This window comes from Nicotiana tabacum, chromosome 17 (assembly GCF_000715075.1).
Source record: "Nicotiana tabacum cultivar K326 chromosome 17, ASM71507v2, whole genome shotgun sequence".
Taxonomy (NCBI): Eukaryota; Viridiplantae; Streptophyta; class Magnoliopsida; order Solanales; family Solanaceae; genus Nicotiana; species Nicotiana tabacum.
In genome coordinates, this window is record NC_134096.1 from 94,694,988 (window position 1) to 94,721,364 (window position 26,377).

The following is a 26,377-nucleotide window of genomic DNA, read 5'->3' on the forward strand; positions in this document are numbered from 1 at the left end:
AAAGAGTTTTAACATTATTAGATTACATAGTCAACTAGTAATGTTTATAATACATTGGTTTGAAAATGAGAACAAGTCACTTTTCCCAATCATTTAAAATTATAATTATAATATAAAATTTAAAACTCGTGATACTAGCGATAAATATAATATAGACCGAAATTCTTTTTATGGCCTTCGCCTAAATTTTTACTTCGAGAGAGCCTTCTTTCTCCCCCAAACGATTGAGCATTAAAGAATTTTGGATAATAATGTCACAGCGAGCAAATTAAAGATTCCTACTACCCACCCCAAATATATTTAATGTATGAAACTTTGAACTATGATTATGAAGCTCAATAATTAAAGTGGAAAAATCAATACAATCATGTGATTAAGGACACAACATACGCCGCCGATTCCGTCCTTAATTTCTCCTATGTATACTCTGTCCCGTATTTGTGGAAAGAAAAAAAAGAACATTTAAAATTCCTACTGTTTTTTCTCACAAATTTCCGAAAAAGTACAACTCAAAAGTCACAAATCACATGTTCATCAACTTCAATTAGAGCTTAACCCTTGGATTACATCCTGCTAATGACACGCATCCCTATCTTCACCCTGTCCATGTACTGCCGCTAAACCCGAAAAAGGTTGGATCTCTTTTTTGGAACTTAAATTAAGTGAACTTCGATTAAAATTACAAGGTATTATTTCATTGTTTAACTTTGCCGCGAAGCGTAAGCGGTGTCAATTTTGAATGAGAAATAAGTGTTGAAATAAGTTTACAGTCTGCTTAAAAATTATCAAATTATACTACTCCTAATGCTTCATCCTCTCCCTACATAATTTATGTGAAGGGATTCAGAGAACAAGATTGAAACACTCAATTTTCCAATGTGAATTCGAGCGTAAATTCTTCAAATAATTTTTGAAAATATAAATATTTATAAACTGCATGAAAAACAATTAATATAGTTAATAATTCTAAGATACTAAAATATTGATGAAGATCCTAGTTTAAAGAAACAGTTTGAGCTCTTTAAATGGTACTGCATGTATTCTAATTTATATAATATTATTACTTATTTGTCGAAAGAGAATGATATATTTATATATTTGAAAATAATTTAATATTATTATTTTACTGTTAAAAAGAAAATTTAATAACCGCATATTAAGATATGTTTCCGACCATAAATTTCATACTTTGCTTCTTTTTTTAAATTCACATTAAATGTAAGCGTTCGAGTATGAAACATTATAACTTCAGTAGTTGGGGTCTCGGAAATTGATCAAATTAACCATTATGGTAAGACGTTACTATGCTTTTTTTAATTACTCCGCTGAATTAACTGGTTTGTCATCTCAAGTCCACAAAATTTGAACCCAAAATAAAAATGGTAGAACAGCACCGACGGGTCAATTCAAAGAACCGGGTTCCCATGTGGACCCATGTTTCTAGCTAGCGCACATCCCGTGATTAGTGGTTCATGCAACGGCGCGTCTCTCAATTCCTTCTTTTCCTTTCCTCATTGGATCCTTTTAATAAATTTCACACTCATATGACACCTGTCTTCTTTTTTTTTTTTTAAATCTACTGTATTATTTTTATTTCTCAGTATTGCTGTTTTACTGACATTAGCATATGCTTAAAGGCTAAAGCTCAGCCCAAAAAATTCTTTCATGAAAAATTGTAGCTAAATATTAGGAAAGACAAAAACTTATTCACCTCAATACTAATTAAACTAAGTCCATCATAATGGTCAATGAAGTTTATTCTACTAATAATCAGGGGTAGATACACCTTTGCCCCAAGCAATTTAACCTCTTTGTTCAAAAGTTATTATATATATATATATATATATATATATATATATATATATATATTAAGTATAAAAATATTAAGTATAAATATAAAAAAATAACATCGCTTACATTTACTCATTTATTCATCTCTTCAGAAATGGTTTTAAAAACGTCGAGTTAGTAGTCCTTTTTTCCCATAATAATGTGCAACGTTGTAAACAGAAAAGCATTTGGAATTATGGAAGAAAATGAGAGTAGAACATGTTCCATTAAATAAAAATAAAGTAAAACCAACCAAAAAGAAAAAATAAATCATTGAATGAAGAGAAGTGAGAAACCATTGAAGCCGTCCAGCTATTTCCCATCCCCCACTCCATTACCTATTTCCCTCTCCCTTTTCTCCACATTTTTCTCTAAAAAATCCAAACATATCTACTTTCCCTTCTCTCTCTCTCAAAGCTACTCAATCCAAAGCCAAGAGTGAGCTCAGAAGAAGAAGCAGAAAATAGCTTAGCAAAAACTGTGCAAATGGCTTTAAAAATGCTTCTTTTTCTATGCATCTCTGCCTTATTAAGTACTCCCTCTTTATCCCAGCGCCATTCGCCCCTAAACACTGCTTATTACCGTAAATCATGCCCAAGATTTGAGCAGATAATGGAAGAAACCACTACAAACAAACAGATCACTTCCCCTACTACCGCCGCCGCCACTCTCCGCCTCTTCTTCCACGACTGCTTCGTCGGCGGCTGTGACGCCTCCGTCCTCGTTTCCTCCACTCCCTTCAACAAAGCAGAGCGTGACGCCGAAATCAACCTCTCTCTCCCCGGCGACGGCTTCGACGTGGTCGTACGCGCCAAGACAGCGCTTGAACTTTCCTGCCCAGGTATCGTCTCTTGTTCCGATATTCTCGCCGTCGCTGCTCGGAACCTCGTCGTCCAAACCGGCGGCCCGTTTTATCCAGTTAAATTGGGCCGTAAAGATTCTTTTGTATCCAAAGCCTCATTAGTAGAAGGAAATCTGCCCCGGCCCACAATGCCGATGGATCAAATCATTAAGATTTTCGAGTCCAGAGGATTTTATATCCAAGAAATGGTAGCATTATCTGGAGCTCACACAATTGGATTTTCCCACTGTAAAGAGTTCAACTCAGATCTTTATAACTACAACAAGACTTCACAAGCTGACCCTTCGTACAATCCGAGGTTTGCTCAAGCTTTGAAAGATGCTTGTGGTAATTCCCAGAAAGATCCAACATTATCAGTGTTCAACGATATAATGACTCCTAACAAATTCGACAATATGTATTATCAGAACTTGCCAAAGGGTTTGGGTTTGTTGTCTTCAGACCGTGGTCTGTTTTCAGATCCGAGGACGAGAATTCACGTTGAAGAATATGTTAGAGATCAGAATGCATTTTTTAAGGCATTTGCTTCAGCAATGCAGAAGCTTAGTGAACATGGTGTTAAAATTGGTAAACGTGGTGAGATCAGGCACAGGTGTGACGCTTTCAACAATTGATAAGGCGTTTCCCTCAAGAGTTGATTATCTTATGTTTTTGGGTTCGAATTTATTTGTTTTTGCATTAAATTACTTACGAGATGAAAGCAACTTATAATATGTATACAATGTTTTTACCCTTTTATTTAGATTAGAAAGCTCTCCTTTTGCAAAGATTTAGTTCTGTTTTTTTGTTCTGTGTTCTGTTAATTAGGTAATTGGTATTGTATTCGAGGGAAATGACCGTATTTGTGATTAGTGTGAGTTGCGTTATGTTGTAATGTGTATACTGATTCAGGTGAGATGCACGTATGAGGCGGAAATCGTAAATAAAATTTGCAACTTTTTATTGTTCTATTTTGCATCTAGTTTGTCCAGTTTCCTACTTTTTCGTTTCCTTTGCAACTTTTGTGTGAAAGATGTTGCCTTTTCAGTTCAAAATGTTTGATTGATGGATTATCTTGTTGCTTTATGATTTTGAAAGCGAGAGTTTAAAAAAGTTGGATGCCGGTGTCTCCTTTTGTTACAGATTACAAAGGCATTGCCAACTCAAGATCATCTGGCATTAGCACCTGGTATGATGCGACTGTTGGAAAAAATGAATTAAATTTAACTTGAGGCGCGTAGAAAACTCAGCACAAAAGAAAGAGGAGAAGATACTTTCTTAGTTTTTTCCCCTTGTCTTTCAAAGTGAGCACACAAAGGACTTATATAGTCCAAAAAATGAAATGCACCATCTGATCAAAACGTCCAAGCCATATAGGCTCTTCAAAAGTTTATACGTTAAAATCATAAACCATTAAGGCTATCAAATGGCCAATTGAGTTTTCAACAGTAACGTTCAAATTAGCATTCAATATTCATATTTATTTTGTCCCAATTGAATTTAAAATTAAATTAATTTTCTGTTACAAATATATAAAAAATAATTACTATAATAATAAGAAAATGAATCTAGACATAGTTTTGGATTATTTCTTTTTGAGATATCAAAAGTATTTTTCTATCAATCCCCCACATATCTCAAAAAAGAATATTTAAAAAAATAGTATAAATTATTTTTTGGGTTTTCACAAATGAGCATAATCCATCGAATTTGGTGTCTCTTGAACTATGAACCAGACCTAGATAAAATAAGATTAAACATACATAACAATTGGTGAAGTTTAGAACTTCTATGAACCAAGAATTCTTTTGTAAGTTTAGGGTCTTATCTATCACATTATACCAGCACACACTTTGTTGTTTATCGCGTTTTTGCTCTAATAGGCCATGCGCGCTCCTGGTTTTCATGAGTGCTCTAGAAATTTTTGCCATAAATTTCATAGGAGCGGCCCCACTCCACACTCATATAGGTCCATCCATTAAGTGTATTCTGCAGCATAATACACCACCTATAAAAGGCTATGGATGATTAGATTAAGAGTTTAATAACTCAGCCTCCTATTCCTTACAGTCTTGCACTATATACACACACCATAGGAAAGGACATAATTTAATAGTGCATATTTAATTAACTAATGACTTGTTATTACCCATATGACCCTACTTCATGGGATCTCCAATCACATAGGTGGGGTTACCATCATTGCTGACATAACTCAAATTGGCAATAGTCCCATACCTCTCGATGTTTGAGATATTAATTTTCTTCCTAAAGGTTTAGTCAGAGGATTGGCCATAGTCCCGTACCCCTCAATCGGATATGTCTACTCTTCCTATTGAAGGATTTATTTTTAGCAATGACTATTGCAGCTTGGCAATCACAATGCATCGACACAGAAGGTGTCAGTTTTATTCCTAGTGGAATACTTGCCAAAAGGTTCTTTAACCACTCGGCCTCATTGCCAGCCAATTCCAATACCACAAACTTAGATTTCATGGTAGATCTAGCTATTATTGTTTGTTTAGCTGATTTTCATGCCACAGCACCCCCAGGAAAGGTGAACACATAACCACTAGTGGATTTTGTCTCATCTGAATCAGAGATCCAGTTAGCATCACTGTATCCTTCTAGTACAGTGAAAAATTCACTATATTTAATACCATAGTTCATTGTACCTCTCAAATATTTCATTACTCTTACTAATGCATTTCAATGATCATGACTCGTGTTTTAAGTATATCTACTCAATCTACACACAGCATATGCAATATCAAATCTAGTAAAATTCATCAAATGCATTAGACTACCAATAACTTGAGCATATTTATTTGGCAAAATACATAAAGACCCCATTAAACTTGTCCAGAAAATATGTTTGAACACTTAAACTAAACGGGTAATTTTTTACCCCCCTGAACACATTGTGAGTGAATTTTATTCCACCCTAATAACTGATGTGGCAAAAAAATAATAATAAAAACATAATTAAGTGCGTACATAATGAAAATATGAAAAGGTGGCCCCATTTCTTTTCTCTTCTTCATATCGCTTCAACCACGCCTTCTTTCTCCTCCTTGATAAGTAGGGGTTTGACCGCTTATTTGCTCTCTTTTACTTACGTTTTAGCTAAAAAATTCTTAAAAGTATTCCCGAGAACTAATAATATGTGCTTTCTTGCAGGAATACTGGGAAACGAGCCAAAAAGTAAAAATCAACTCAAAAAGGAGAAATTGGACAAGAACCAAAACAAGGCAAAAAAGGCTACAGTGCGGACCGCACAATACTGTATGCAGCCGCAAACTCTGAAGATGCACTGATAGAATTTCGTCACATAGTGCGGACCGCACAATTATTGTGCGACCGCAGAAGACTGGATTCAGAGACTTGTAGTTTGGGAGCTTGAAGATGTGCGGACCGCACTATTATTGTGCTGCCGCACTCATAAATGTGCAGTCCGCAGAATGAAGCTTAGATCTAGTCCAAGAGAAAGAGTGCGGCCGCATTCAGAAATGTGCGATCCGCACAATTAGAGGAAGTGCGACCGCATCACACTCTTATGCGGCCGCAGAAAGCCAACCTGACCAGTCAATCTCAAAGTGCGGACCGCACACATAATTGTGCGGCCGCACAACCTTTGCAGGGGCAATTTTATTAGATATTTTCAACTGGGTATAAGTAGATCTTTTTGTCATTTTTAGGTTAAGTTGGGTGTACCTGAACACTTAGAGCCGTTTTTATTTACTGTATTGGGTAACTTTGTACTAGTTTAGCATTTAAATATTAGATTTTCTTTCCCTAATCAGTTATTATACATTTTATCTTAGTTTCTTCTTTAATATCTTTATTTTCTATGAGTAGCTAAACCCTTAGCTAGGGTTGTGACCCAAACCTAGTATGGGTGCTTAATGAGTGATTGATTTAGGGCTTATTTGTGATTGGGTATATGAATTTTAGCCAAGTTCTTGCTTGAATTTGAGAATTAATGGTTGCAAACATTGATTCATGCCTAATTGATTTAGTCTATACTTGAGAAAGTGAGACTAAGTCTAGAAAAACTTGACTAACAAGAAATTGGGGTGAACTCAAGAAATTGATAGCCCCAATTAAAGGGTCGAATCTAGAGATAGTAAGACCCGACTTGAGCATTTATCACTTATTTCGTGAGATACCCATTTGGACTTGAGAAAGCCGAATTGGGAAAAATCACTCAAACTACCGAGAGGTATAGAGTGAGTAATTACGTGTGATTGCTATATTGTATCCCGATCAACCAAACATGCCCTAAAACTATAAATCCGTTAGGTAATTAACTAGGCGGAGGTCGCAACTCTAGATCTTTTATAACTTGAAAAATAACCAAAACCAAAAACATTATCTCTTAGCTTTACAATTGCAAGCATTAGCCTAAAAGTAGAAGTAGAAACAACAATTGAAAATGTGGAAGTGTAATCTTAGGCACGTCATACATTCACACTAGGTATATACCTAATCCCATATCAAGCTCCCTGTGGAATCGACCATGACTCGCGTTGGGTTTTTATTATTGCAACGACCGCCTCACAACCTAAATTAGTGGTGTGAGTTTGGGCGATATCAATTTTTGGCATCGTTGCTGGGGAGCTAAAAATGGATTTAGCTATATATTTAGTTTTGTGTGTGACTTGTCTTTTTTTCCATCCAGGTTACTAACCTTTTTGTGAATCGATTGTAGGTATAAAAAAATGGCTCTCAACAATGATCCTCTCGAAAATATGTCTTTGGGGGTTGTGGACGTGGAAAACGACCCAATTAAAGAGGTTCCTCTTGAACCTCAAGCAAATAGACGAGGCCGACCGCCTCAAGACAACATTCCCATTCCTCCCCCAAATTCACTAAGAGCGACTCCACACCGGGTGTTGCCGAATGAAGGGTACGCAAATGTCATAGTTCCACCCCGCATTAGGGCGGGAAACTTTCAAATCACAAATGTTATGCTTACATTGCTTGAGCAACATGATTCTTCACCGGGGCTCCAAATCAAAATGCGTACAAGCACTTGAAAGTATTTGTGGACACCTGTTGGGGGAGTAAACAGACCAACGTTTCTGAGGATGCTTTAAGGTTGAGACTATTTCCCTTTTCTCTACGGGGGAAAGCCTTGGACTGGTTAGAAAGATTGCCAAACCATTCTATCTATACATAGGATGAATTAGCGGAAAAATTCATTGCCAAGTTCTTTTCTCCCCGGCATATGACTACTCTTAGAGATGAGATTCTAGCATTAAAATAAGAATCCAATGAGCCTTTGCACGAGATATAGGAGAGGTACCACACTATGGTGAAAGAATGCCCAAATAATGACATGACCGAGGCTATGATTCAACAAACCTTCTACAAGGGGGATCACTACTACCAATCAATGCGTGGTCAACCAACTTGCCGGTAAAAATTTCATGACAACACCATATGCCGAAGCTTGTGAAGTCTTAGATGAAATGGCGGATACTTCATCGGCATGAGGAAATGTTCCTCAAGGTGATCCAAATGTGATTCACCTACACAATGAATTACCCGATCATGGGCAAGCAATTGCCGAGTTGACCACTATATCAATCAATTGTCCAAAGCTCAACTTCAACAGGTTCAAGGTCCTAAGCAAGTAAATACAATGGAAGGTGTCAATATGATGGTGAACAAGAGAAGGCAAAAGGGTCAACAAGTACAAAACTGTGTACAACAATTTGTGCAAGATGATAGTGGATTCGACCAAGATGAATCATATAATGAGCAAGAGGAAGAAGTGCAATATGTGAATAACTACCAAGGGCAAAGGAACAACTCCTAAGGCCTGAATCAACAACAATGGCGATCTTAGGAAAATCAAGAAAATTGGAACAATCAAAACCACCAAGGCAATTGAAGTGATGGAACTAATAATCAAGGTAATTGAAACAATAGCAATAATCAAGGAAATTGGAACAATAAAGGCAATTGGGAGTGTCAACAATCATGGATATTGGGGAGGCAACAACCAAGGAGGTTGGAACGGTAACCAAGGGAATCGGGAGTCGGGCTCTCAAAGGCCCCCGATGTATCAACAACCAAACAACCTGCCTCCTTATCCGTCTCAAGGTTCTAGTTCTTCCAATAATGAGATGGTACGGATAAAAAATATGTTCAAACAAATGATGGAGAAAAATGTCGACCCCGATGCTCAATTAGCCTCTCACAACACTTCAATCCGCAATTTGGAAGTTCAATTGGGGCAAATCTCGTAAGCTTTAAACACTCGTCCTAAGGGGGCACTACCTAGTGATACAGTGGTGAACCCGAATGGTGGGAACAACACGGGACATGTCATGGACGTAACAACAAGGAGTGGAAGAGGTAGAGATACAACCACCTCAAATCAGAGAAGAATTGTGGTTGATGATGTAGTGGTTCAAGAAGATAAGATTCCAAGTAATGTGATTCAAGCTAATGAAGAAGTGAGACTTGATATTGATGAGAGTGTGGAGGAGACCCAAGAAGAAGTGAACCCGTTTAGGGAACATGTGATTGACATACCAGAACCAGTAGTGCCAAAGGCCAAGGCACCAATGCCAAGGCCTCCTCCTCCATACCCTCAAAGGCTCGCTAAGCAAAATAGTGAGAACCAATTCAAGAAGTTTATTGACATGATGAAGAGCTTATCCATTAATGTGCCATTGGTTGAGGCGTTGGAACAAATGCCCGATTATGCAAAGTTCGTGAAAGATTTGGTGACAAAGAAAAGATCAATGAATTGTGAGACTATCAAGATGACACATCAAGTGAGTGCTATTGTGCACTCAATGGCTTCGAAATTGGAAGATCCCTACGCTTTCACATCCATTGCACTATTGGAAGCGCCGACTTTGCCAAAGCTCTATGTGATCTAGGGGCGAGTATCAAATTGATGCCCTACTCAATGTTTAAAACTTTGGGAATTGGGCAACCAAGACCCACATCTATGAGGTTACAAATGGCGGATCGTACTATGAAGAGAAAATTGGGTATTATTGATGATGTGTTGGTTCGTGTTGATAAGTTCATCCTCCCGGCGGACTTTGTGATTCTTGATTGCGAATTGGACTATGAGGTGCCTATTATTTTGGGTAGACCTTTCCTTTTTACGGGAAAGGCTCTTGTTGATATGGAAGCCAGTGAGCTCACCTTTTCGGGTGGGCGATGAAAAGGTGATTTTCCATATGTGCAAATCTATGAGGCAACTGAATAGCAACGAAGTTTGTTCGTTTGTGGACTTAGTGATCGAGGTGTTTGTTGATGATGCTAGTGCCATGATGAATGTTGATGATACTTTGGAGGCCGTATTGCTTAATCATGATGATGATGAGAAGGATGGCTATGTGGAATGTGTAAATGCATTACAAGGAATGAGGTTGTATACTTATGAACCCCAAAAATTGTCCTTAGATCTTGAGAACCGGAAGACTCCTCCAACAAAGCCCTCAATCGAGGAGCCTCCCACTTTGGAGTTAAAGTCGTTGCCTTCACATCTCAGGTATGAGTTTCTTGGCCTATGTTCTACTTTACCTGTTATTCTTTCCTCTTGCTTGACTAACGTGCAGGTAGATTCTACTTTGGCGGTGCTTCAAAAGAGGAAGAAAGCTATAGGATGGACACTGGCGGATATTCGGGGTATAAGCCCCCCGCCTTTTGCATGCACAATATTATTTTGGATGAGGATGTCAAACCCTCCATTGAACATCAAAGAATATTAAATGAAGCAATACAAGAGGTGGTGAAGAAGGAGATCATAAAGTGGTTGGATTCCGGGGTAGTTTACCCCATTTCCGATAGCTCGTGGACCTCTCTAATGCAATGTGTCCCAAAGAAAGGGGGCATGACTGTGGTCACCAATGACAAGAATGAATTGATTTCTATAGGAATGGTGACCGGGTGGAGAGTGTGCATGGACTATCGGAAGCTCAACAAAGTCACTCGGAAAGATCATTTTCCGCTTCCATTTCTTGATCAAATGCTTGATAGGTTGGCCAGACGAGCTTTTTATTGTTTCCTTGATGGATATTCCGGCTACAATCAAATTCTCATTGCTCCTGAGGACCAAGAGAAGACTACTTTCACTTATACCTATGGTACTTTCACATTCTCGCGGATGCCATTTGGGTTATGCAATGCACCGATAACTTTTCAATGGTGTATGATGGTCCATCTTTACCAATATAGTGGAGGATTTTCTTGAGGTCTTCATGGATGACTTTCCCGTGGTGGGGAATTCTTTTGATGAGTGCTTGGACAACTTGGACAAGGTATTGGCAAGATGTGAGGAAACAAACTTGGTTTTGAATTGGGAGAAATATCACTTCATGGTCGAAGAAGGCATAGTCATTGGCCACCAAATTTTAAAGCATGGTATTGAGGTCGATAAGGACAAAACTGAGGTGATCTCCAAACTCCCTCCCCCTACATCCGTGAAGGGAGTGAGGAGCTTCTTGGGTCATGCGGGGTTCTATCGCCGATTCATCAAGGACTTTTCTAAGGTGGTAAACCCCCTGTGCAAACTTTTGGAGAAGGATTCCAAGTTCCATTTTAACGAAGATTGTATGAAGGCATTCGAATTGATCAAGTTTAAGTTGATTACTACTCTTATTATCACCGCACCGAATTGGAGCTTACCTTTTGAGCTCATGTGTGATGCAAGTGATGTGGCAGTTGGAGCGGTGTTAGGGCAACGTATTAACAAAATCTTCCATCCGATCTACTATGCTAGTAAGACCATGAATGATGCTCAAGTCAACTACATAGTGACCGAAAAAAATCTCATTGCTATTGTTTTTGCAATGGAGAAGTTCCGCCCGTACTTGATGGGTACAAAGGTGATTATTCACACCGACTATATGGCGCTTCGATATTTGATGAGCAAGAAAGATTCTAAAATAAGACTAATGCAGTGGGTGCTTCTTTTGCAAGAGTTTGATCTAGAGATTCAAGACCGCAAAGGTAGTGAAAACCAAGTAGCAGACCACTTGTCTCGATTGGAGGAGGAGGGGAGGCCACATGATGGCCTTGAGATAAATAATTCATTTCCCGACGAGCAACTCCTAGTCATTTCTATGTCCGGTATGCCATGGTTCGCCGACTTTGCCAATTATCTTATGAGTGGCATTGTACCGACTGAGTTTTCTTCAAACCAAAGGAAGAAGCTCAAACGGGATTGCCTTGACTATTATTGGGATGAGCCTTATCTCTTTCAGATTTGTACCGATGGTGTGATTCGACGATGTGTACCGTAGGAGGAACAAATGGAAATTCTTGAGGCTTGCCACTCTTCGCCATATGGTGGTCACCATGGTGGAGCTAGAATGGCAACAAAAATGTTGAGTTGTGGATTTTATTGGCCTACTCTTTACAAGGACGCTAGCGATCTCGTCAAGCGTTGTGATGAATGTCAAAGGGCTGGTGGAATTTTTAAGAAAAATAAGATGCCCCTCACCACCATCTTGGAGATTGACATTTTTGATGTGTGGGGCATTGATTTATGGGTCCATTCGTGAGCTCTTGTGGGAACACTTACATATTGGTAGCTGTGGATTATATGTCAAAGTGGGTTGAAGCCGTGGCTTTGCCCAACAATAAAGCGCGGAGTGTGGTGGCATTTTTGAAAAAGAATATCTTCATAAGGTTTGGTACTCCAAGGGCCATTATTAGTGATGGGGGATCACACTTTTGCAACAGATCTTTTGATACCTTACTTACGAAGTATGGTGTTACTCACAAAATATGGACCCCCTATCATCCTCAAGTAAGCGGGCAAGTTGATGTTTCCAACCGGGAGATCAAGAGTATTTTGTCAAAGACCGTGAATGCCAACCGGACGGATTGGTCAAAGAAACTTGATGATGCTCTTTGGTCTTATAGGACATTTTACAAAATACCAATTGCTATGCCTCCGTATCGGTCAGTGTTCGGGAAAGCTTGCCAACCGGTGGAACTTGAGCACAAGGCTATGTGTGAAGAAGCTTAATCTTGAATGGGATGTCGCAGCCAACTTAAGGGTGGCATAATTGAATGAGCTTGATGAATTCTGGTTCCATGCATATTTAAGTTCGTCCTTGTACAAGGACAAGATGAAGTACTTCCATGACAAGTACATCCGGAACAAGGAGTTCAAAGAAGGCGATCTTGTACTATTGTTCAATTCTCGATTGCGGATGTTTCCGGGAAAGTTGAAATCCAAGTGGAGTGGTCCATTTGAGGTTGTGCATGTGACACATTTTGGTGCATTAGACTTGAAGAACAAGAATGATGAAGTGTTTAGAGTCAATGTTCACCTGGTGAAATATTATCTTGGCAAAATTAATGGTGGCCACGTTGTGGCGTTAGTTCATTTCAAGTGATTGATGGTAACCTGCGTCGTGCCGTGACGTTAAATCAGGCGCTTCTTGGGAGGCAACCCATGTGTCTTTTTCTTTTTCTTTTTCATTAGATAGGCTTTGTTTTGTGCTAACTAGTTTTGAAGTGTATACAGGAATGGATGTGCATTGCAGGTACTGTGCCATAGAAAAATTTGGCTAAGTGTTAAAAGAGCGTGTACCACACATTAATTGTGTGGACCACACAATTCTAAAGGCAGCAGCATAAATCACTCTGCGGCAGCACAATTCTGTGTGCGGTCGCACAACTGGAAGACCAAAATTGCAAGTTCTCTGAAGTTGGCCTGTCAAAATTCATAGACAATTTGTGGCCGCACACAAAATTATGCGGTCCGCACAAATTCTGCGGTCGCACTCACTTTTATGCGGACCACATAGTTGCTTCAAGGTCCAGATAAAGAGTGCGATGCGCACTCAAACTTATGCGGCCGCACTAGCCTTAGGTATGGGGCGACTTGGTCAACCTATAAATAAAACCTCAAGGCACTATTCATAACTTTACCACTCTGAGTTCTTGAACCCTAAGCAAACACAGTACACGATCAATTAGTTCACAATCTTCCTTCATTTCATCAGTGTAGATTCTTACCTGCATTCTTCATAACTGGTATGTTCATTACATCTTTAGATTTTGCAATTTCTTTTAGTTTTTATTCTTTTGTGGTAGAGTTATTTTTAGACCCAAAATATCAATTGTTAGTCATGGTTGCTTAACATCATGTGGGTAGTTTCATATATGTTCATTAGGGACTGGGTAGACCATTAATCATGTTAATTTGTGCATGCCATATCTAAATTGTGAAAATATTACATGAACCCTAACCTTACCGTCCTAAATGTTCACATTGTGCGGCCGCACACAAATTTGTGCGGTCCGCACACAAATTTGTGCGGTCCGCACACCACTTGATTAGGGCAAATATTGTGCTTGAAAAGTGCGGACCGCACTCAAAATTGTGCGGTCCGAAGTAAAATTATCCGGCGGCATAAAAATGTGTGCGACCGGACTTTTGAACTTCAGAGAACCAGTATCTGAGGAATGGACTTGTGTGGTCGCACTCAAAATTGTGCGGTCCGCACTTCAGGATGTGCGGCCGCACTTATAATTATGCGGTCCGCACTTCAGAGGGTGCGACCGCACTTCAAAATTATGCGGCCCGCACTAGACAGTCTGCGGCCGCACTCAGAATTGTGCGGCCCGCACTGTCTCGTTTGATGGTTGTTGTGCAAATGTTTGAATTATTTTTAACTCAACTGACCTATGTATCTTGTATTGCAGATAATGGTTAGATCACGTGGTGGATGCGATACATCAAAAGGTAGAGGTGAATCCTCCCAAGGTAGAGGAAAAGGCACTCTCCCTCTGCGAATGCAATTGAAGCCTATTGCTAAAAAGCCGTCTACCGGGAGAGGAAGGGCCATAGAGCCCTCAGAATCTAGTTCCTATGCCCCATCCAGGGAAGCCTCCGAGGTTCATTCAATGGAGGTCCAACCTGAGGCCCAGTCCCAACTATCCCAACCCACTAGGCTTTATCAATTGCGCGACGAACCTACATCTAGTTCTTCTGGGGGTTCTGATGCGGGAAGCTAGGGTTTCGATCCCTCCTCTGCACCTACTCCTCCGGCACCAATAGCTATTGATGTCGATGATGATTATGTCCCGGATGATGGTAGGGGGGGACACTCAAGTGGGCGGCCTTGAGAGGTCGAAGAAAAAGGAAATATGGGAGGATTGGTTCGTGAGCTTGACATCCTTCAATAGATTCCGGGAATTGTGGCCCCAGAGGTCGCTCACACTTGAGCGACAGTTCTTAATGAAGGATTTGGATATTCATAATCCAAACGTTCTTAGATAGTTTCACGAGCGCAAGGGGTGGAAGTGGTTCACTCACAATGTCATCAATGCAAATGAGCACATGGTCAGGGAGTTCTACGCCAATGTGGCTCACATCAAGAAGGAGACAAAAGTGACAAAGGTGAGAAATTTGAAAGTCCGCTTCGACGCCTGCTCTTTGAACACTTATGTGGGATTCGAAGAAGTGAAGGCAGTCCAGTACTTAAAGAAGTTGGCTCTGGGTGATGCAGCTCGCCACTGGCTAGCTAAGATTTTGGCCACCCGAGGACCATCACCATCATGGATTACAACAGGAGTTCCTATCCTCTGAGCCACCCATAATTTTGCCAGCCTCGTCCTTAGTTGCAGTCGCTGCTGTTTCAGAGAACTTCAAGGTACATTTGCCCGTGCCCGCAGACCCTCGTAGTCCCCCTCTATCCCTCCTATGTTGATTTTTCTCTTATTTCTATAGAGACTGATGTATAGAACATTTAGAACTTCATAGAAGCTTGTGACTTACGATGTTCCGGGTCTTGGGAGTGTCATGTATATTTCGAAAGTTGATTATTGTATATGCCGAGCGGCATCTCAATTGCTTATTAAAATATCTGTTACTGTTAGTTGCTAATTTTGATGTTTTTCATTTTATTTCCACAAGTGTTAGGCTTACCTAGTCGTAGAGACTAGGTGCCGTCACGACGATTCACAGAGGGAGAATTTTGGTTGTGACATTGGCGAGCCTCAATAACTGGATGCAAACATCCACTTCTAAGTTGTCTGACATATCCAGTACTATTGCAGCACAGTCCTCTACCCCGACAGCACCACAAGTCCCTCCGTAAATGGAGGAAACATTAAAGAAGATTCTGGACAACCAGAAGACTATTATGGATATACTGGTGGCTCACGGGGGTGCTATTGAGGAGTTGACCAAGCAGGTGAAGAAGATGAGGAAATCCCAGGCTCCAAAGAAAGCAATGGAGAGTTTGAGAAAGGGGGTGACGAAGATAGCAGTAGCAGGTGATTTGCCTTTTGACCTACTGATGGAGACAGATCCATCAGTACCAGCTGACCCAACGGCACCATCAGCAGAGGCACCAGGTGTCCAGTCTGACGATCCAAATCTCACTGCCCCCATTGCTGAGGAGATGCTTCAGATGCTCACCTACCCTGTTGTCCCTCAGCCGGTGATGATGAGATACAATTGGAGGAGACTGAGGGTGGTGATGTTGCCAGTCACCCTGAGACCACATAGGGAGTTTTCTTTACTCTCTATCCTCTTTTATTTTGATTTTTCTAAGCATTGAGGACAATGCTTGTTCTTATTCTGGGGGATGGTCTATTTTGGTTCATTTTTGGATGACTCTGATGACATTTGATTACTTTTGGGCCAGTAATAACTTTAGTACTCTTTTTCTTTTATTTTTATTTTTATTTTCTCCCTCATTATGTATATATATTCATCCCTCTTGTATATATTCTATTCCTCTCGGTTTGTATATTCATTTGCCTTACTTTCAATAGTTTATTTCATAGCTTCTTCATTTTGTTTTCTTAATAGTATAGCCTCTTAGTTACTTTATTAGCTTCTTTTTGATTTGTTAGCTTCTTTTTATGTTTTAGTGAACAATAAGCCTTTGGTTTTCTTAATACTATGGTTCTTTCCAAAGGTGGGTCTTGTGTGAACCGGGTGGCTCTTCTCAACGATAGATGGCGTGACAACCTTCTTAACGGATCGAGTCAGTTTTTGATGATTAGGTAGAAACAAGTAGTATTAATGAATAAATAAGAGTCAATGATGCTTCACTTGGTACCAATACACTTAACTACGCGCTTATGGTTAAAAATAAGTTTTTGTAAAGAAATAGCCCCAGTTAGTGACCTTGTGACTCTTGTATTGACTTAGGCAATCATCGGGTTGTTTAGTTGAACCATTAGCGATTTTCAATCTTGAATGCGGTTGTTGTGGGCCCTCGACTCTATTCTCTTTGACAATCCGGTTGTGTGAGAGGTGAGGTATTTTGTTACAATTCCTAGTACCCGTGCGAGTGGTCTAGAACTTGCCCCAAATGTGTTTCTAGGCAAAATTCTATGTTAGCCTGGCTTGAGAAATGATTGTAGGCTATCCTTGACCCGTTTTGATACCTTCCATGGCCCACCAATGATATCATCCTTAGTAAACCCTTTTGAGCCTAAAGCTGTTTTATTCGATAACCACATTACAAGCCTTTACCGTTTTATAGTGACTCTCTCTTGGCACCCGAACTTTCTTTAGCACTCATGTGATTCAAATGGCAAAAACATAAGTTTGGGGGAGAGACGAGGAGTTTAAAGATGGTCTCAAGGCACAAAAAGAGAAAAGAAATGAAGAAGAGGAAAGGCAAAGAAAAATAATGGAAGAACAAAAGAAAAACACAAAAAGAAAGTGAATAATGTGAAAAGGTTGAAAAGATGCAAAAGAAAGCAAAAGTTCAAAGCATGGAGATAACAAAGAAGGAAAGTATGAATAGCATGACAAAGAAAGAGTGATGTCAAGTCTCTCTAATCCCCCTAAGGAAAAAGAAAATGACTCAAAGAGTCGGCAAAGTAAGAGCCAAAAAGAGAATATGAAGTGCTGAAGGACAGATGAGCCAATTCCATTCCGATATTTCCCTTCTTAGTCCAAAAGCCTTCATTACATGCCGAAAAAACCCTACATGATTTCAAGCCGAGCGAGATTACCTTAGTGGTGATGTACATGAGGGGCAAGCATATGGTACTTAGAGCCAGGCTTGTGACATTCTTTTGAGAGTGATGAGTGAATCTTTCTCGAGTCATTGAATTGAATTTTTCATTCGTGAGTGAGATGAGCTTCCGGAGAGTATAGGAGGAGGAGTTTGGGATCCACAGTGACCTGCATGAAAGTGCGAGCTTCCTTGATGAACAAAGTCAACCCTTGATGCTCAAGCGTTACATTAGAAACATTTGTGCTTTAACATTCAAATCATAAGCTTGTTAATGATTCATGAGCGTGTGGATAATTGTTGGTCCCAATTGATTTGTGTTTGATTCAACTTAGGCCACCTGAAATAGTCCTTTTCTATAGGAGGTGGGAAATTGCCTTAATTGCTTGAGGACTAGCAAAAGCTTAAGTTTGGGAGAATTGATAAGTAGGGATTTTGACCGCTTATTTGCTCTCGTTTACTTACGTTTTAGCTAAAAAAATGCTTAAAGGTATTCTCGAGAACTAATGAAATGTGCTTTCTTGCAGGAATATTGAGAAACGAGCCAAAGAAGTGAGAATCAACTCAAAAAGGAGTAAAATTAGACAAGAACCAAAACAAGGCAAAAAGGGCTACATTGCGGACCGCACAATACTATGTGCGGCCGCAAACTCTGAAGATGCACTGATAGAATTTCTTCACAGAGTGCGGATTGCACAATTATTGTGCGGCCGCAGAAGACTGGATTTAGAGACTTGTAGTTTGGGAGCTTGAAGATGTGCGGACCGCACTATTATTGTGCGGCCGCAGAATGCCAAAATATGGCCGCACTCATAAATGTGTGGTCCGCAGAATGAAGCCCAGATCTAGTCCAAGAGCAAGAGTGCGGCCGCATTCATAAATGTGCGGTCCGTACAATTAGAGTAAGTGCGGCCGCATCTCACTTTTATGCGACCGCAGAAAGCCAACCTGACCGGTCAATCTCAAAGTGCGGACCGCACACATAATTATGCGGCCGCACAACCTTCGCAGGGATAATTTTGTCAGATATTTTCAACTGGGTATAAATAGATCTTTTTGTCATTTTTAGGTTAAGTTGGGTGCACCTGAACACTTAGAGCCATTTTTATTTATTGTATTGGGTAACTTTGTACTAGTTTAGCATTTAAACATTAGATTTTCTTTCCTTAATCAATTATTATGAATTTTATCTTAGTTTCTTCTTTAATATCTTCATTTTTCATGAGTAGCTAAACCCTTAGCTAGGGTTGCAACCCAACCCTAGTATGGGTACTTCATGGGTGATTGATTTAGGGCTTATTTGTGATTGGGTATATGAATTTTAGCCTAGTTCTTACTTGAATTTCAGAATTGATCGTTGCAAACATTGATTCATGCCTAATTGACTTAGTCTATACTTGAGAAAGTGAGACTAAGTCTAGAAAAACTTGGCTAACAAGAAATTAGGGTGAACTCAAGAAATTGATAGCCCCAATTAAAGGGTCGAATCTAGAAATAGTAAGATCCGACTTGAGCATTTATCACTTGTTTCGTGAGATACCCATTTGGACTTGAGAAAGCCAAATTGGGCAAAATCACTCAAACCATCGAGAGGTATAGAGTGAGTAATTACGTGTGATTGCTATATTATATCCCGATCAACCAAACATGCCCTAAAGCTATAAATTTGTTAGGTAACTAACTAGGCGGAAGTCGCAACCCTAGATCTTTTATAACTTGAAAAACAACCAAAACCAAAAATATTATCTCTTAGCTTTACAATTGCAAGCATTAGTGTAAAAGTAGAAGTAGAAACAACAATTAAAAATGTGAAAGTGTAATCTTAGGCACGTCATACATTCACACTAGGTATATACCTAATCCCACATCAAGCTCCCTGTAGAATCGACCCCGACTCGCGTTGGGCTTTTATTATTGCATCGACCGCCTCGCAACCTAAATTAGTGGTGTTAGTTTGGACGATATCACTCCTCCCCCTTTCTTCTTCAGATACTATTTCATTCTCTTTCTTTTTTTTTCTTTTTTTCCTACTTGCTACAATTAGTCTCCGGCGCCGAAAAAACTGTTCATCGCCCCAAATTCGAAAGACTATCATGAATCCACCAACCAACTATCTAAACATAGAATCTTAGGTTTAAATTCAAGTCCACTGGTTCAAATTAGAAACCTTCGATCATAGCAATAATGGTATGAATGAATGAAATTGTTGGTTCCGTTGAAAATTTTGGCTGAAGGTGTCATTATGAATTAGTTAGGTAGCAAATATTGATTGTTTTGAGTGGTTTGGGGTGTTGTTTTGGTCTAATTCGAAGCTATCGGTGACCACTGGGTCTCCGACGATCTGATTTTTTCTTGTTTTCCTAATACATGTCTTCTTTTTTATGTAATTTTTCTATCTGGTATTGGTTTTTCCTTTTGCTTAGTATTATTATTGAAGCATTTTAATGGTTAATTAGGATTATTAGTGTAAAACTATGAGTAAGAAAATATTAAAAAAAGAAGAGGAAAGTTAAAAGATTTCTGACGTGGTGCTGACATGGTTTTGACATGGCGCGCGTGTGTAAAACATCTCATATTATGAGACTGGTATTAGTATTTCAGGGGGGAAATAATTCACTCCAAATACGTTTGGGGGGGGGAGGGGGGATAAAAAATCACCCGTTTAGTTTAAGTGTTCAAACATATTTTTTGGACAAGTTTAATGGGGTGTTTATGTATTTTGCCTATTTATTTTGATCTACAACATCTCTCTTATTCTCTTTTAATTGACTACTAGCATCATAAGGAGTGCTTACAGGTACCACATCAAAACAATCAATTTTTTTAAGAATTCTTTCAACATAATGTTCTTGAATCAATATCAAGCAATTGCCATCTCTTATAATTTTCATGCCTAAAATAACACTATCTTCTCCCATGTCTTTCGTCTCAAAATTAGAAGACAAGAAAAATTTGGTTTTATGTACCAAATCAAGACTAGAACTAAAAAGCATGTCATCCACATAAAAGCAAATAATAACACATGTACCATCTACATATTTTGTATAAATACACTTATCTACTTTAATTGATGAAAAATCATCATTAATCAATACTTGATCAAATTTTTCATGCCAATGTTTAGGTTCTCGCTTTAGACCATACATAGATTTTGGCAATTTACATACTTTGTTTTCTTGGCCAGACACTAGACAACCCTCAGGTTGCTCTATGTAAACTTCCTCTTTTAAATCACTATTTAAAAATACAATTTTAACATCCATTTGGTGAATAAAAAATTTATAAATAGAAGCCAAGGCAAGTAAAACACGAGTTGAGAAAATTCTAGTTACAGAAGCATAAGTATCAAAATAATCAATATTTTGCTTTTATGTAAAACCTTTTGCAACAAGTCTAGCTTTGTATTTATCAATGGAACCATCCGGATTGAGTTTCTTCTTAAAAATCCATTTACAACCAATGGGTTTAGCTCCCGGAGGTAAATCAACTAAAATCCAAGTTTTATTTTGTAAAATTGAATTTAATTCTACATCAATAGCTTCTTTCCAAAATGATGCATCAAACAAAGAAATTGCCTCAGAATATGTCAAAGAATCATTATCCACAAGATAAGTATAAAAATCATTGCCAAAAAATTTCCGTTCCTTGGTCTTTTGCTTCTTCTTAATTCCTCACTTTCAAAATCATTTTTAATAATATGAACACGAGTAATACAATCACTTGGAATAATAGGAGCATCACAATATTCTCAAATTTTAAAGGAAAAATATATTTTTTTTAAATCAGCATTTTTTGTTTCAACAATAGTATTGTGTTCAAGCACATCACTTTTGATTACTAAAAATTTATATGGTGCACCACTTTCAGCATACCCAATAAACATACAATTAGATATTTTAGATCCTATTTTTCTTTTTTTAGGATCGGGTAACATAACTTTAGCAAGGCACCCCCACACTTTCAAATATTTCAAGTTAGGGGGATGGCCTTTTCACAACTCATAAGGCATTTTACCCGTTTTCTTATAGGGAATCCTATTTTGTAAATGACAAGCAGATAAAATGGCTTCCCCCCAAAGATTATCCGGAGCACCAGAACTAACAAGCATGCTATTCATCATTTCCTTTAAGGTCCTATTTTTTCTTTCCGCTACACCATTTGATTGTGAAGAATATGGCGGAGTTATCTCGTGAATTATGTCTTCTTTCTCACAATAATCATTCAACAAAATAAATTCACCACCTCTATCAGATATAACTCTTTTGATTTTCTTATCAAATTAATTTTCTACTTCATATTTATAAATTAAAAACCTATCAAAGGCTTCATCTTTATTTCTCAACAAATAAACTTTTGTATATCTAGAAAAATCGTCTATAAAAGTCACATAATATATTTTTCCTCCTCTGGTAATAGTTTGTTTCAAGTCTCCTAAATCAGTATGGATTAAACTTAATGATTCAGATTATCTAAACACAGAAGCACACGATTTCTTAGTTTGTTTAGCTTCGGCACAAACTTCACACTTATCAATATTTGAATAATTAATATTTGAAATGAGACTTTCAAAATCCATTTTCTTAATATAAGGTAAACTAACATGTCCTAATCTAGCATGTCATAAATTAAAAGAATCAATCAAGTAAGCAGAAGAACTAGCATTTTCATTCATAACATTATGTACAAATAAGCCATGGCTATAATAACCCTTGCCAACAAAATTATTACTCTTGGTCAACACGACCTTATCAGATTCAAAAGAAACCTTCACCCCCAGTTTTTCAAATAATCCCACAGAGACCAAATTGGCTCGGATACTAGGAACATGCAACACATCATTCAATGCCAAAGATTTGCCAGATGTGAGTTTGAGAAGAATTTTGCCTTTTCTAAGAACTTGAGTGGTCCTTGAGTCACCAAGATATACAGCTTCTTCTCCTTCCTCAACTTGAGTGTAAGACACAGAGTCTTTTTTGTTAGCATATATGTGCCTAGAAGCATCAACGTCTAACACCTAATCTTTCACATTGGCCACAAGGTTCATTTGGGAAACAACTGCAGCAATTACGTCATCCTCTTTGGCTTCAGTTAAATTTATTTTAGCCTTAGCGGGATTATAATTCCCAGCCCTTTTCCGACATTGAGCAGCATGGTGGCCAGGTTTGCCATACACAAAGCAGTTGCCTTTTTTCTTGAAGGTTTGATTGTTGATTTTGGGCTTATAACCATTTCTTTTATCGTACCTGTTGTTTGATTTGTTCTGCCGCATGTTATCCTCCACAAGGTTAGCTCTTGTAGCAATATCCTTTTCTTAGTCAGTAACAGCTTGTTTGCGGTTGGTATTTTTAATTATAATGTGCTTGACCAAGTCCTTCAGTGACAATTGCTTGTGTTTGTACTTCAATTGTTGTTTGTATTCACTCCAAGATTTGAGAAGTTTTTCTATAAGCATACCAGCAGCAAGCTGTTCGGGCAGAGAGATTTCTTCAGATTTGAGATCTTCAATCAGCTTGTGATATTCGTTGATTTGTGCAGTTATGTCCTTGTCCTCCTTCATATCCCACTTGTAGTAGTTTCCAATGACAAACTTTGGTTTGGTAGCGTCTTCAGAAGTGTACTTTGTTATCATTGACTCCCAAATTTCTTTTGCCTCCTTGTAGGAAATGTAGACATCGAATAATTCGTTAGAAAGAGTAGAAATTGTAGTATGTCTACATACCTTATTAGCATGAATCCATTGATCCATCTAAATGGAAGATGCTTTAGTTGGCTTAGGATCAGTAAGTGCGAAAGCAACTCCATGCATATCCAAAATAGAATGCACGTGTTCCTGCCAGCGCTTAAAACTATTTTCACCAAAAACCTCAATTTTCGAAATATCAGGAAAAGGTTTGGCATAGGTAATTGGTGATGGAACAATAATATAAACAGTTGGTGCAGCGAGTGTAGTAGTATCAACAGCAACATTAGCAGCGTTATTCTCCATAATAACAACATGGAACTACCCTTAAGATTGTTGGAAAAACTATTGAATTATGGAGAATAAGATTTAGCTTGAGGCGTGTCAAGGAAACTGTCCTTGAGGATATTTCGTCCACACCATGATGAATAAAATTAGACGTATCTCCCAAGATTCAACAAGCTCCTTTAGTATAACTATGAGCAGAAACAACAAAGATTGAATAATAGAAAACCCAACACAAAAGAAAGAGGAGAAAATACTTTCTTAGTTTTTTTCCTAGTCTTTCAAAGTGACCACACAAAGGACTTATATAGTCCAAAAAAATGAAATGCACCATCTGATCAAAACGTCCCAGCCATAAAGGCTCTTCAAAAGTTTATACGTTAAAATCATAAGCCATTAAGGCTATCAAATGGCCAATTGAGTTTTCAATAGTAACGTTCAAATTAGCATTCAATATTCAGATTTATTTTGTCCCAATTGAATTCAAAATTAAATTAATTTTCTGTTACAAATATATATAAAATAATTAATATAATAATGACTCATTAATATAATAGTAAGAAAATGAATCTAGACATAGTTTTGGAATATTTCTTTTTGAGATATCAAAAGTATTTTTCTATCAGCGACTAACTAAATGAAGAATAAGCTATAGACACATAACATGCTTGGTATTAATTCTAAATGAATCCAAATTCGTCGAATCACTCATGTTATAATCTTATACATTCTTGATTTTCCCGTTTGGTCATCCAGCTTATGTTCTTCAAATAATATTCGGACCGATTGACTCTATGAAATTATGTCGATACTGTCACGGATAAAGGTGGCAAATGGATACATATGGTCAAATTTTGAGTGGGTCGAAACGGGTGAAGTTATTGGAGGGATCATAATTCAATTAGTCTAAAGTTTGACTATTGGTTATGTAACACCCCAAAGGTTTAATTAATATTTGCATTCTCAATTGAACATCTTTATAATGAAGATCGATTTTACGTCATACTTCCTAAACGTTAATTTGATAATATATAACAATTTCTTACTTTAGGTTGTATTAATATTGACAAAGAAGTTCTATGGTATTTCTATGTGTAACACTTAATATTATTTTGATTAATTGCTATTAAATACATTAGATATTTAAGGTTTTGGACTGCCACCCATTTTGTATTTATCCAAAGAAGAAAAGTTGAGCAGCCACCTTTTGTTCATCATCGTCTATCCTTAATGACCTCCTCTTATAGTTTATTCTTTCATGCCAAAGAAAACCCCTACCATCTCCCCTTCTTATCACCTAAAATACTTCATGATAATCATCAGAAATTTTTACTAAACCAACCAGCAAAACTCGTTCTTGGTGAAGCTCAAGTTGCTCCTCTCTTTTGTGGTAAGTTACTAAACCCGTTTTAACACTAGATAACTATTAGTGTTTTCTTCGTATCTTCTTCTATAAGGATCTGTTTTAAGTGGTCCAAGCTTTTCTGGAAAGATATTTCATAGATCTATAGCTCTTATTCAGGCATCAAAACCTGATTTGTCTTTTATTTACCCAAAAATGGGTGATGAAGTACAGGGCAGGTGCTGCCCAGATTTTCTATTTTACAAATCCTTCTTGTACTACTGTTAGTAATTTTAGCATAACTTTTTGCACAAAACTGATATGGGGGTGATTCAAGATTTTCTGAAATTGTAAGATATATATCTACAACTGTAATGAGGACCACACAGTCTACTTTGTCCATTTTCATCTTCAAAACTGAGTCACAATACAAGACAGTGATACTGTCCAGAATTTTTGTTTAAAATATTTTGGGTAATTTGCACTAATATCATGTTTAGTTTGACATGTTAAATCACTGAACTTATATAGATATTTGATTATGTATTTAAGGTATATATACCCTTGTAAAATCTAAGGGGAAGTGTTTGAGAAAGTGGATGGATTTGGTTTGTCTATGGCGTAGACGATTCGAACTTGCTCAAGTTGTGGTTGAACTGTTTTGTAGTAAAACACCAAGGTTTATGTATAAACTTTGTACTCTTTTTACTTGCTGGAATATTTTGAAATAATCTGATACTTTATTTTTATTTTTGTCTTCAATTTATATCGTTGTATTCGTGTTATATAAAGTATTGTAAGATATTCACTAAACCGCCCACTCGTACGGATTTGCTTGATTATTTTGCATTCTTGTTGGTACTTTGTCCTTCTTGTGGAAGTGACTTTTTCACTCATCTTGGCATGCCTCTTGATTCGGATCTTTTGCCATCTTGACTTTGGATTTGTAGTTCGTCTTAAATTATGGAACTTGTTCGTGTTAAGTACGAACTAGGAAGCCATTTTTAATATCGTTCTTGATTCTCTTGACTATTGGGTTTTGACCCTACTTGATTTGGGGCTTTGGTCCACCTTGATATCTCATTACGCTTAGTGTGATGGCATGACGTACATATTGGACGAAAAATAAATATTTGACAAACTCTTTTGGATTGATAGTATACGCTTCTCGACTCTTGAATCTTGAACATTGTTATTGATATTTAAAAATACTTCAAGGTTTGACATTTGATAATTTTGATATATTTGTTCACTTGTTTTAAATTATGTTTAATTTGAGCTACCTATGACTGAAAAAAAAAATTGGAGTATTTAATGGCTCCAAGCCCAAAGTTTATACGGCACTAAGCTTTATGCTTAGTGATAGTTATTTTCTATCGTAGGTAATGTATGGGAAGAGAGTTGAAAACGGACTTATGAAGTAGTCT

General features: G+C 37.9%; 1 protein-coding gene across 1 annotated transcript; it reads left to right on the forward strand.

Moving 5' to 3' along the window:
* The first annotated feature begins 2,110 nt into the window (after positions 1 to 2,110).
* On the forward strand, positions 2,111 to 3,642 carry LOC107794292 (peroxidase 63). The gene has a single exon (XM_016616777.2). It carries the CDS (start codon positions 2,317 to 2,319, stop codon positions 3,304 to 3,306), a length of 990 nt encoding a protein of 329 aa, XP_016472263.1. The 5' UTR covers positions 2,111 to 2,316; the 3' UTR covers positions 3,307 to 3,642.
* The last annotated feature ends 22,735 nt before the right edge of the window (positions 3,643 to 26,377 follow it).